Below are 12837 nucleotides of genomic sequence, written 5' to 3' on the forward strand. Positions count from 1 at the left end.
TCACTTTGCATAATGTTTTCAGGGTTCATCTATGTTGTATCATGTACTAATTCTTCATGCCTTTTTATGGCTGAATAATGTTTCATTATATAGACATACTAAAATAGTAAGCTTTTATCTTGCAACAAATCTTTAATTTTTAATAGTCCTTATCATAAACAAATCTCTTATTTACTAAATAATACCGTGACAACCTGACACTCCCATAGAGAAGTGCTAAACATCCCAATAATGCCATGTTTGCATGTGTGAAGAGCTGAAAGAATGCTCCATGGCTACAATTAGATATTAATAACTAGGCACTGGGGCATGGTCTGAAAAAACACAACTGTGTTTAATGGGCAAATGGGCTGGATTATTTAAAACAGGAGTCAGGTGTAAGGTATCTACATTCAAAATGTTCATCCAAAACAATGAAACTTGGCCTCAGAAAACTAATCAATGAAGGGAAGCCCAAGAGTCCCAGGGTAATATTAAGCAATATTAAGAAAGGGTCTGCTAATTTGAATATTTTGAGAGGAAACGAAACACAGTAGGTCAAAGGTTTTCCTGAGGACTGCAAACCATGTGGATAAGATCTCAGTATATTCCCACAAAGTGAACACCATGGGTACCTGTACATGAGCACATATGCATGCACACCTGCGTGTGCACACACACACAGACAGAAACATAAACACACAGTCACTCACTCCTTATATCCCTACCCTTTAAAGGACATTTATCCTTAGTCTCGGGTAACCAAACATCTTATAGAGATTACTTAATTCATTTTCATTTATAAAAGGTTATTAAATTAAATTACTTTCTATATGTGCCACAATATCAGATGAATTTTGTGACAGTTCATATCTTAAAAAGGATTTCTCAAAAATCTCATCAGAAAACTCTGGTTGATTCTATTCCTACTTGCTTTTTCCCTTTACATAAGTTTCTAAGATACTGTTTATCAAACAGTATTAGAGATAGCCTGTGTGCACACTGAAGAGATCTCTTGTGATCCTTTCTTCCCTAGCATTCATTAAAACGACAACCAAATGTTTCCATCACCCAGGTGAACTGTTTCAAGTGAGAGTAAGCTGGGTTCTTCTTCAAAGGAAAATGCCTGCACATAACAAAATATCAAACATATTTATTAAATAAAAGTCATCAAACTTAATTTGCAAAGGAACAGGACTTCCTTTCCAACTTTTAAAATAAGTTTCTTCTGTAGAAATCCAATTTTCTGAGGTGGATTAAGTCATATACTTAAAAACAAGCTTAATAATAACTACGTTAAGAAAAGCCTTGATGTGATATATGCCCAGCTCTTTCCCAAGAGTTATCAGCACTGAGCAGACAGAGAAATGGATGTGTAAGTGTACATTAGGGCTAAGGGATCATACAGAATGACAAACTTGGATATTAAAATTCAGGATCAAAAAAAAAAAAAAAAATTCAGGATCCTAGTAAAGAAATTAAAAGTATGATTCCTGAGTATGACAGATACTAGGATAGACAGACTTGCTAATAACTTGAAGGCACGAATAAAAATAAAAGTAACTTGGACCAATACATTGAAGGCCTACAAACTAGTACATCCTCTGACCCAGCAGTCCTGTCCTGGAAATTCATCCTAAGAAAAAAACTTTTGGGACTTCCCCAGTGATCCAGTGGTTAAGATTCCATGCTTCAGCTGCAGGGGGTGCAGGTTCAATCCCTGGTCAGGGAACTAAGATCCCAAATGCCACACTGTGCACCCAAAAAGAAAGAAAAAGAAAAAAAAAAAGAAAAGAAAATAACTTTTAAAAAAGTTAACTTTTATTACCTTAGTGGTAATAAAACAGAAGAATGACTAAATAAAGCACAGTAAATGAAAAATTTATTCAGAAGTAAAAAATAATAAACATAAAGCTTGTATAGAAACGTTGACAATTAATTAGGAAATAGAGGGTGTAGAAAACAGGATATCCTAAAACAAATTATCCATGTATTAATTACAACTACTGTAAAAACTAATTAGTTAAAGGAGTAGGGAACATCTATAAATAGTCTACTGAGGTAAAGAAGTTGTATATATTTTTCTGTAAGCCTATTTAAACATTAAACTCCAAGTATTTTTAAAGGATTGAATACAATTTGGAATTAGGAAGTAGAATATTCAAGTTCTTGCTCAATAATTTGCTACCTAAGTCTCTCTAACATTCTTAGCCTCAGTTTCATCATTTGAAAAATAATAATATTTACAAATCTAACAGGTTGTCATGAGAATCAAATGAGACTATAATGGATATGGTAGCTGTTTACAATCTAAAGTATCATACAAATGTGAGTCCCAATTATTTCAAGGAAGGTAAACTCTAGTATAAATGAGAAAGATATGGATAAAAGCATAGCTAGTTTAATATAAGAATGACAAATGTTAACTAGACTTATTGAGGTGATCATTTTGCAATATACACAAATATCAAATGACTACATTGTACACCTGAAATATGTCAATTTTAACTCAATTTAAAAAAAGAGAACAGATTAAATTTTAAAAAGCCATAGATTATTGTGGCTCTTGTTTTGATTTATAAGCAAATGTCAGCATACGGAAAGTGATTTAGAAAAAGCCATGATATAATTCTCATTATAATCTTCACAATGTTCAGACGCTTTATAGTTGTATCTGAAATTATCCCCAATATTATAAAAGAAAACTGATGAAGTAGAGAAAAATTTTAAAAAAACATGACCATTAAAATGTTACAGAGCGGGGACTTCCTTGGTGGTCCAGTAGTTAAGACTTCACCTTCCAATGCAGGGGGTGTGGGTTCGATCCCTGGAGGGGGAGCTAAGATCCCACATGCCTCACGGCCAAAAAACCAAAACATAAAACAGAAGCACTATTGTAACAAATTCAACAAAGACTTCAAAAAAAATTTACAGAGGGGTTAAAATTCAAATATATAAACAATTCATACAACTCAATATCAAAAAAACAAACAACCCGATTACAAAAATGGGCAGAAGATGTGAATAGACAATTTTCCAGAGAAGATATACAGATGGCCAACAGGCACATGAAAAGATATTCAAGATCACTAGTCATCAGAAAAATGCAAATCAAAACCACAATGTGATATGACTTCACACCTGTTAGAACAACTATCATCAAAAATACCACAAATAACAAATGTTGGCAAGGATGTGGAGAAAAGGGAACCCTGTACTCTGCTGTTGGGAATGTAAACTGGTGCAGCCACTGTGGCAAACAGTATAAAGGTTCCTCAAAAAACTAAAAGTACAACTACCATATGACCCAGCAATTCCACTCTTGGGTATATGTCCAAAGAAAATGAAAACACTAATTCAAAAAGATACACGTACCTCAATGTTCACAGTAGCATTATCTACAATAGCCAAGATATGGAAGTAACCTAAGTGTCCATCAACAGATGACTGGGTAAAGAAGATGTGGTATATATATATATATATATATATACACACACACACACACATATATATGTATGTACATATATATATGTACACATACACATGCCACACACACACAATGGAATACTACTCAGCCATTAAAAAGAATGAAAATTTGCCATTTGCAACAACATGGATGGACTTAGAGGGTATTACACTTAGTGAAATGTCAGACAGAGAAAGACAAAAACTGTATGTTAACATTTATATGTACAATCTAAAAAATAAAACAAACTAGTGAATACAACAAAAAAGAAACAGACTCACAGATATAAAGAACAAACTACTGGTTACCAGTGGGGAGAGAGAAGGGAGCAGGGGCAAGAGAGGGGGTATGGAATTAAGAGGTACAAACAACAATGTATAAAATAAATAAGCTATAAGGATATATTGTACAGTGTAGCGAATATAGCCAGTACTTTATAATAGCTATAAATGAAATATAATCTAGAAAAATTTTGAATCATTATGTTGTACACCTCAAACTTATTATAAATTTTATATATATTATAAAATTTTATATTATAAATATTATACCTCAATTAGAAAATGTTACTGAGGGAGAATTTTAAGTCAAAATTGGTTGTGATCATGACAGAACAAGTTGTTTTAGACTATCTTCCTATAGTCTAGAAACTGTAAAAGTCAGACAAAAGAGATTTTTAGAAATAGCCAGCATTAAACAACAGCAATACAAGCTGGACTGAAGGGACTGTGATATCTGGAAGAACAGAGCACAGCTAGGTAAGCTCTGCATTTACCTTGACTTTTCTTCTTAGGGCAATTGTTGAATCATGGCACAGAGATGTAAGATATAAACACAAAGTGGTTTTTTACTAGACTACGGAAACAGAGGTTGGAGTTTGTGGATGCCCAAAGAGCAGGAACTTGAGAGGCTAGACCTGGAAAGAAGGGTACTACAGAGAAGCAAATCCAAAAATCTGCATGCACTTTCCCTGAGTCATCAGTTGACTTCTAAATGGCATGTGTGTAGTCAAATTCTAACAAATTCAGGAAAGAACAGTAGCTGAAAGACTAATGAGCTGAGCAGTGAACAGAGGGATCAGAGAAGCTACATGATGTTGAGAAGACAAAGGTTGGAGTTCAAGTCTCATCAAAGTAGAAATGCTTTGGTAAGCACCCCAAACTTTCAGGTAAGACCCCAGGAATAAGGACATAAGTGAAATACACCAGACTAAAAAGCCTAAAACCAGACCCTAACACAATCAAGGTGATCTGATAGCATTCTATCTGCCTGCTAGAAAACTTAACTCTCTTTGGAAATAGAAAACATCTTCCAGAGCCTCTATAATTTTTATCCACAGTAGGACTGTGAGGCCTACTAAACCAGTAGACCCAAATAACCAAAAGCAAACAAAGAAACAGTAAATGATAAAAAGAGACCTATAGTGATTCAGATAGTGGAGTTATGAAACAGAGATTAGGAGTGACACATTTAAGATGATAAAGAAAAAACATGGAGAATTGCACCAGAAACATGGACTCCATTTTTTTTAAATCAAATAAAAATTTCAGAACTGAAAAAATATACTGAGATTCCAAAAGATAAGTTTTAAAAGCAAATTAAAAATAGCAGAACAGCATAGTAGAACTATATACAATAGGCAAGACACAAAAACAACCCAAGTGCCCATCAACAGACAATTGGGTTAAGAAGATGTGGCATGTACAGGGAACTTTATTCAATACTCTGTAATGACCTATATGGGAATAGAATCTAAAAAAGAGTGGTTATACATGTATGTATAACTGACTCACTTTGCTGTACAGCAGAAACTAAGACAATATTGTAAATCAATTATATTCCAATTAAAATTTTTTTTAAAAAAAGAGGTGGTATACACACACACACGGTGAAATATAATTTAGCCATAAAAAATAATGAAATATTGCCATTTGCAGCAACATGGATGGACCTAGAGAATACCATCCTAAGTGAAGTAAGCCAGAGAAAGACAAATATTGTATGATTATCACTTATACGTGGAATCCAAAAAATAATACAAATGAATCTATATACAAAAAGAAACAGACTCACAGATATAGAAAGCAAACTTATGGTTACCAAAGAGAAAAGGGAGGGGAGAAGGGATAAATTAGGAGTATGGGATTAACAGATACAAACTACTATATATAAAATGGTTAAGTAACAAGGATTTACTGGATAGCATAGGGAACTATATTCAATATCTTGTAAAAACTCATAATGGAAAATAGTCTGAAGAAAAAATAAAACTGAGTCACTTTGCTGTATACCTGAAACTAACAAAACATTGTAAATCAACTCTACTTCAATCAATCAATCAAAACAAATTAAAAGAAAAAAAAGAAATAGAACAGAGTGCTAATTAGCTGCAAGATATCAGTGGAAAACATTCAGACTGAAGTGCAGAGAGAAAAAAGGGTATTAATACAGAAAACGTGGAAAAAGTACAAAAGACATGGACAGACTCAAAAGGCCTAACAGCACAAAAGTCATAACGGGGAGGTAAATGGAATTATGCTATTAAAACATTTTTATATTGTTCAGGAGGTGCTAAAATACTAATTCACATTAGGCTTTAATAAGTTAATTTAGAGTAAAGTGTGGAGAGCAGTAAAAGTGCCAATTCATGATAAATTATAGTAAGTCAGAAAGGCATACTGGAATCTCTAATTACTAAAAGAATAACAAGATTATAAAATTAAAAAGCTAATAGAGGAAAATTGATAACAAAAAGTGTAACACTACCCAATGTTACTAATCACCAGGGAAATTGCAAATCAAAACCACAATGAGATATTACCTCACACCTGTTAGAATGGTTATTACCAAAAAAACAAATGACAACAAACACTGACATGGTTGTAGTGAAACTGGAACTGTTGTGCACTGTTGGTGGGAATTCAAAATGGTGCAGCTGTTATGGAAAACAGTATGGCGGTTCCTCAAAAAATTAAAAAAGAACTACCATATGATCCAGCAATCCTACTTCTAGGTATTTATCCAAAAGAAGTAAAATTAGGATCTCAAAGAGATATTAGCATTCCCATGTTCACTGCAGCACTATTCACAAAAGTCAAAATATGGAAACAACCAAAATGTGCATCAATGCATGAATGTATTAAAAAATGTGGTATATATATACAATGGACTATTATTCAGCCTTAAAAAAGAAGGAAATCCTATGCATGCAACAACATCGATGAACCTGGAGGACATTATGCTAAATGAAATAAGTCAGTCACAAAAGGACAAATATTGCATGATCCCACTTACATGAAATATCTAAAATAATCAAACTCATGGACACAAAGAATAGAATTGTAGTTGTCAGGGATTGGAAAAAAAGGAAGGAGGGAGCTGTTAACCAACAGGTACAAAATTTCAGTTATACAAAATGAGCAAGTTCTAGAGATCATCTGTACAAAAATACTGTATTGTACACTTTAAAAATCTGTTAAGAGGGTAGATCTCATGTTAAGTGTTATCACACTAAAATAAAAAAGAAGAAAATAAAATATAAGATTATCCAAATATAGGCCAAAAAAAAAAAAAAAAAGCATGGGGAGGAAGGGTTGGAGAAGTACAGGAAGAAAAATAGATGATTTCTGATCCTATGTTGAGTCAATCTGTTGTAAAGTTTGGGAAGTACAACTGGAGAAGCCAATAGTTGTGGCTATGTGTTGCTTTTCTTGCTCCATTGGGAACCTATCTCAATTTTCCTTTGGCAAATCATCTTTTCCCATTTTTAGTCCATGTAGTTTGCATGAAGACTATAACCTCTGTAACCCAAGATAAGTTGATGAGCCTTAATTCTGGTAGTTTTGTTAGTACTTTGGGGAAAGTGGAAAATGTAGGATTGCTAGCTTTGATATTTGTAAATCTAGCACTTTGGGGGGCACCACATAGAGAGAGTTGCTAAAGAATGAAGCCACTGGGGAAAGCAGAGCTAATGGATGGGAAGAAAGACTGAATTCTAATGTCATCATTTGAGGACCTGGATCCACCCCTGCCTGGATTCCATCCATGCTAAAATGTTTAGTTATACATTCTCTTCTTGGCTTAAGCCAGTTTGAAGTAAGTTTCTGTCATTTGTAATTTCAGAGTCCTGACAGGTATGCTCAATATGTACTTAGTGTTTAACAACTGCTTAAACAAATACCATTATTATCAGCTATAATATAAGTTAATTCACAGATATAAGGACTTGTCAAAGCTCACCAAACATTCTTAACATTCTTTGCCCAGGAATGTTAGTTAAATTCAGGTCAGAGAAGAGCACAAATGGTTTTAACTCTTTCAAAATATTCTGATATTGGGACTTCCCTCGTGGTCTAGTGGTTAAGACTCCGCCCTTCCAATGTAGGGGGTGTGGGTTTGATCCCCAGTTGGGGAACTGAAATCCCACATGCCACATGGTGCAACCAAAAAAAAAAAAAATTTTCTATACTGAGAAATGTAGAACTTCCAATAATTCAATTACATTTGGTGAATGCATTGGCTATTTGAAACATCCTATTTCCTCCCAGTTAGGAAGTAGTATCAACTCTCTACCTGTCTCCCACCCTCTCTGCAGGCACTGACGGACATGGACACACACACACACACACACACACACACACACACAATGCTTTTTCTTCCATTAGAAAGCAATGTTTGGTCAGTAGTTTATTCGCTATGTTTGTTTTGAAAGAGATAATTTTGAGCAAAGATAAAACTGAGGCATTCTTAAACAAATATGTTAAAACCCACTGATACTACGTGAGTGCTTGAAAGAGATACATTTAACATATTGATTTCATGCTACTAAAATAATCTTTGGCAAACAAGGAAGATTAGGTTTTTGTTGTTTTTGTTTGTAAAAAAGTAGTGATAATCCAAAGGACAATTAGAATCAAAACAATGGATGGCTTGTGAAATGTTATTTCCTTAAATAATCACTTTAATATTTTCTAAAGTATTAGTACTTCTATAAGAAAAATTTAATTGCTTATTAGGCATCATGATAATCTCTAATTTTGTAAAACTGTGTCCTTTCCTAAAAGGACACAATTCAATCACCTACTTTCAATAGCAAGCTTTTCATAAAAATCACATTTAATAACGATTTTTTCTATGAATTTTAAAATTCTGTACAAAGAAACAGATCTATTTAAAAACTTTTATGTAACCTATATAGCTAAACTTTAGAGTAAACCATTTTTGGTAATAAGTTTGCTATATATGGTCAAGATATGGTAACAGGGAAGAGCCAATTTTGACTCCATGTTGGATCTGTTTCTTTGACTTTAACCTTTGCTTTTCGTTGCTTTTGTTATTATAATCATACATAATGGCCTGCCTCGGGGAACCCTGACCCTCTGCCAGAAAGTTAAACTAAAGTGCCTTTGTTCAGCTCACAAGGAGACTATCTGACCCGGCCCACCTGTGAGTGGCTTCAGAAAAGAAGAAATTAACCCATCCCCTCCCCAATGCTGGCCAAGCCAGGCAAAAGTAACACCCCTTTTCACTTTACTTCCTCACCTCTTCCCGCTTTCTGTTCTATAAAAGAAAGTGGTATCCAGACCCTGATAAGATGGTTATTTTGAGACATTAGTCTGCCATCTTCTCAGTCTGCCAGCTTTCCGAATAAAGTCGCCATTCCTTACTGGCCTGTACTGTGTGTAGCCAGCATAGCGAGCTTAGACTCAGTAACAATGTGTCAACTTCCTTTAAATTATTACGCAAAATGGGTCAAGTTGAAACTAAGACCAATTTTCTCAAGACTTAGTGGGATTAACAACACTGTAACTATTTTAATATACACCAAACTAAGTAAATCTATTTACTTGAGTTAAGCTGAAAAATATTTGTAAGAAGTGTTTACTGAGCTTTCAGAATGTCCACAGATTCAAATTACACTCACCTTTGTCAGTTAATAAAATACAGTAGTTAGAAGAAACATGTTGAAATCAGAAAATCCATGTTAAAATCAGAAACATTTGGACCATATAGAAAAACTCGAAGTGTACAATGCAATTTAACATAATCTTGCAGATTATAAATGTAGCAGTGAGATATTAAAATGCATACAAGAAAAGAACAAATAGAAACGATACCCTTTTTAGTTGCTGTTCTTTTAGGCTTTTCACTGTCCTTGCAGGCTCAGAAATGAAGTTTTTATAGTTTTCACATATATTGATCCGAGACTGGGCTACCTGCATTGTTCCCTCGAGAAAAGATTTCCAAACAGGATACATGCTCCTAAATTCAAAGAGGGACAGAAAAGTATTAGGCAGAGGAAAGGAAGAATAAGTTGTCTAACCTTTTGCTCACTGGCTAGCACTGACAAAATAAATGTTTCCTTTATAGTTTAAAGTGTATTTATATTGGTTCATAGGTAGTAGTATTTTTAGCATACATAACAAGTAGAAACTTGGAATACACTCTATTCCTCTATAGCTTGACAATGGGCTATTTTGATTCACTAGCTATTCTTGATACTGGAGTAAAGTGATACGAGGATTACAATTCTAGACAAAGCTAACACTATAAAAATTAGTGAATACTTCAGACTTTCCAGGCCTTTCACTGTTTCAGGAATATCATTATGAATATCAAGTTTCATTATTTCATTATGCTATTTTCCTGATTTTACAGATGAGGTAACTGAGGCTCAGATAGATTTAGAGCAGCAGTCCCCAACCTTTTTGACACCAGGGACTGGTTTTATGGAAGACAATTTTTCCACAGATGGGGGGCTAGAGGGGGGAATATGGTTTAGATGGTAATGCGAGCAATGGTTCAGATGGTAATGTGATCGACAGGGAGCAGCAGATGAAGCTCTGCTAGCTCGCCTGCCCGCCGCTCACCTCCTGCTGTGTGGCCCGGTGATGGTGGGGGGGACCGCTGATTTAGAGGATCACTCTAGATCACAATAGAGTGTGGCAATACTGAGATACAGACGAATACCTCTAAAGTACATTTTCTTTCAACTATATTATATTGCTCTCTTACATAAACTGATGTGCTGGAAAAAAAATCATGAACAACTGCTTATGTTCTTGAGAAGTCTATTTGTTAGAGAAAAGAAGTCTATGGTATCATTGCTCTACATCTGTTTCTCTGTTGTAATAATGCTTCGCCAGCATCACGTTGCAGCCTGGAGTCATTCCAAGCAAGTCCCATCACCTTTACTTGATAAATGTGCTCTCAGAAATCTTTTGGTAAAGTCAAAGAATTAGTCATCCTTTGCTTTCTGTAGCCAACTTCCTTTTCAAACCTTCTCTTCTGCTTTGCTAAATGCCTTAGTCAGTCCCAATATGCTCCTAAACTAGTTATAAACATATTTTATAACTTACCATAACAATGAATGGTACCTTGTTAAAAAGAGATACTTGCACTGATAGATTATAATATCCATCTCCTAAGATTTCCCTTCTTGTGTCACGTGAATTTCCTACTATAGCAATGTATGGGACCGTGTGTTACATATAATGCTAGCTGTGGGTCAATGGATGACAGTGTGAAAACAAGAAAAAGAAAATTTGCCTGGGTCTCCATCCTACTTGGAACTAAAAAAAACTTGAAACTGCACTTCTCAACCAAGGGAATAGTTTGTGTAATGGATTAGTAGTTTGTAATACACCAAATACATCAGTTTCGATGGAAATATTCACTTATTTAAGCAGAGGTATATTACTTTCCCTTTGGAAAAAAGAGTCAGTGTGTTGTGCCACCAAAAACTGTCAGCATAAAAGCAATGATGGGCTTAATTAAGAAGAGCAAAATGAATACAAGTAATAAATGTTAACTAAACCTATTGTGGTAATCATTTTATCAATATATGTAAATCAAACCGTCATGTTGTACACCTCAAACTTATACAGTGATATATGTCAATCATTTTTCAATAAAACTGGAATAAAAACCCAGCAAAATTAATGTCCTCCATGACCTTACTGCATGACTACCAATGGAATCTAGAATGTAAACTCACCACAGAACCTCCTAAGCAGTCCAGATAATTGATTTTCTCAGAGAATGCACCGAGAGAAAAATTCAGTACTATGTTTTGCAATTATTAATTTATACTTAATACACATTTTTAAATCATAATGAAAATGAGCAAGGACAATTATGAATTGTAATCCGAAGGAAGGAATAAAGGAAAGAAGGAAGGACAGAGGAGGGGAATAAGGAGGAAACTATGCTCGTCCCTTAGGTAGCACCCTTTTCCTTTTACCTCTTCATCTAGTTGACTGTTGCTCATCCTTCAAACCTCAACTTAATCGTAACTTCCTCAGGGAAGTCTCAGGATCACCACCAAGCCAATGCACAGACTCAATCAAGTCCCTCCCTGTTATTTGTTCACATGGTTCTAGCACTATTCCTTCAATTATAAATATTTTTATGTTAATTGTTAATGTTTGTCCCTCTCACTATAGTAAAAGTTTCATAAAGGGTACATGTCTTTCTCACAATTGTATTGCTATTTCTAGGGCCTAGCACATGGCCTAACCGTTAGAAAGGTTATAATCAGTATGTGCTGAATGAAAAAAAATGAATGAATGGATGAATGTATAAATTATGAGGACTGTACAACAAAAAGAAAAATCCTTTCATTACAGAGTTTAAAAAGAGATCTTTAGAGACTAGCAGACAAATAAATAGCAGGCAAACATATTCACAACAATGACACACCATGAAACTCACGAAATTCGGTTACCAGTCAGTCAGAAGACCTGGGTTCAAGTTCCAGTTTAACCAATATAATCGTATGTAGCACATCTCACTATACTTTCATTTCCTCAACTGGCAAATGGAAAAATAACAAAAATACCAGCACCATGCACCTCACAGGGATATTTTAACAATTAAATGAAAATGATGTGAAAATTCTTGCCACACAGATTCTTTTAAATGAATAAATAGTAATAGTCACAGAATTGCAGAAGAAATAGAAGTACTTCTTGTTAACACAATAGTGGTAGTTCCAATGGCAGTGGTGTTTTTCATTCCAATTGTGAAAAAATAATAATGGGTTATAGAGTGATTTTCTAAAAATTTTATTTCACTAGGCTTCATATATATAATTTTGAAACATAAGGAAATGTATCAAGCATTTATGGTATTTTGTTATTCTGCTCAGGTCAGGAAATGAGGCTCAAAATTATATAAGAAAAGAAGAAAATTCTTTTAAGAACCTATCTCATGCTAGGCACTATGTCATGTATTTTACATCTGTCATATCATTTAAACCTCATGACAACTTTGTAAAGTAGGCATTATCCTCATTTTGCAGAGGAGAAAAAGTAAGGCTTGGAGAGGTTGTGAAATTTTTCTACAGCTATTCACCAGGAAATAGTACTCTCATGGTCATAACCTAAACTTTG

At 34.3% G+C, this 12837-nt stretch overlaps 1 protein-coding gene across 3 annotated transcripts in view; it reads right to left on the reverse strand.

The window, feature by feature from the left end:
• FCHSD2 (FCH and double SH3 domains 2) overlaps positions 1-12837 on the reverse strand; it is a 309212-nt gene that overhangs the window by 150503 nt on the left and 145872 nt on the right. For all 3 annotated transcript variants that reach the window (XM_024753308.1, XM_024753309.1, XM_024753307.1), the window contains exon 5: positions 9562-9706. In XM_024753308.1, the coding sequence (XP_024609076.1) occupies positions 9562-9706 (145 nt within the window). The remainder of the gene's footprint in view (positions 1-9561; positions 9707-12837) is intronic.

The sequence above is a fragment of the Neophocaena asiaeorientalis genome, unplaced genomic scaffold, assembly GCF_003031525.2.
Source record: "Neophocaena asiaeorientalis asiaeorientalis breed wild unplaced genomic scaffold, Neophocaena_asiaeorientalis_V1.1 scaffold618, whole genome shotgun sequence".
NCBI lineage: Eukaryota > Metazoa > Chordata > Mammalia > Artiodactyla > Phocoenidae > Neophocaena > Neophocaena asiaeorientalis.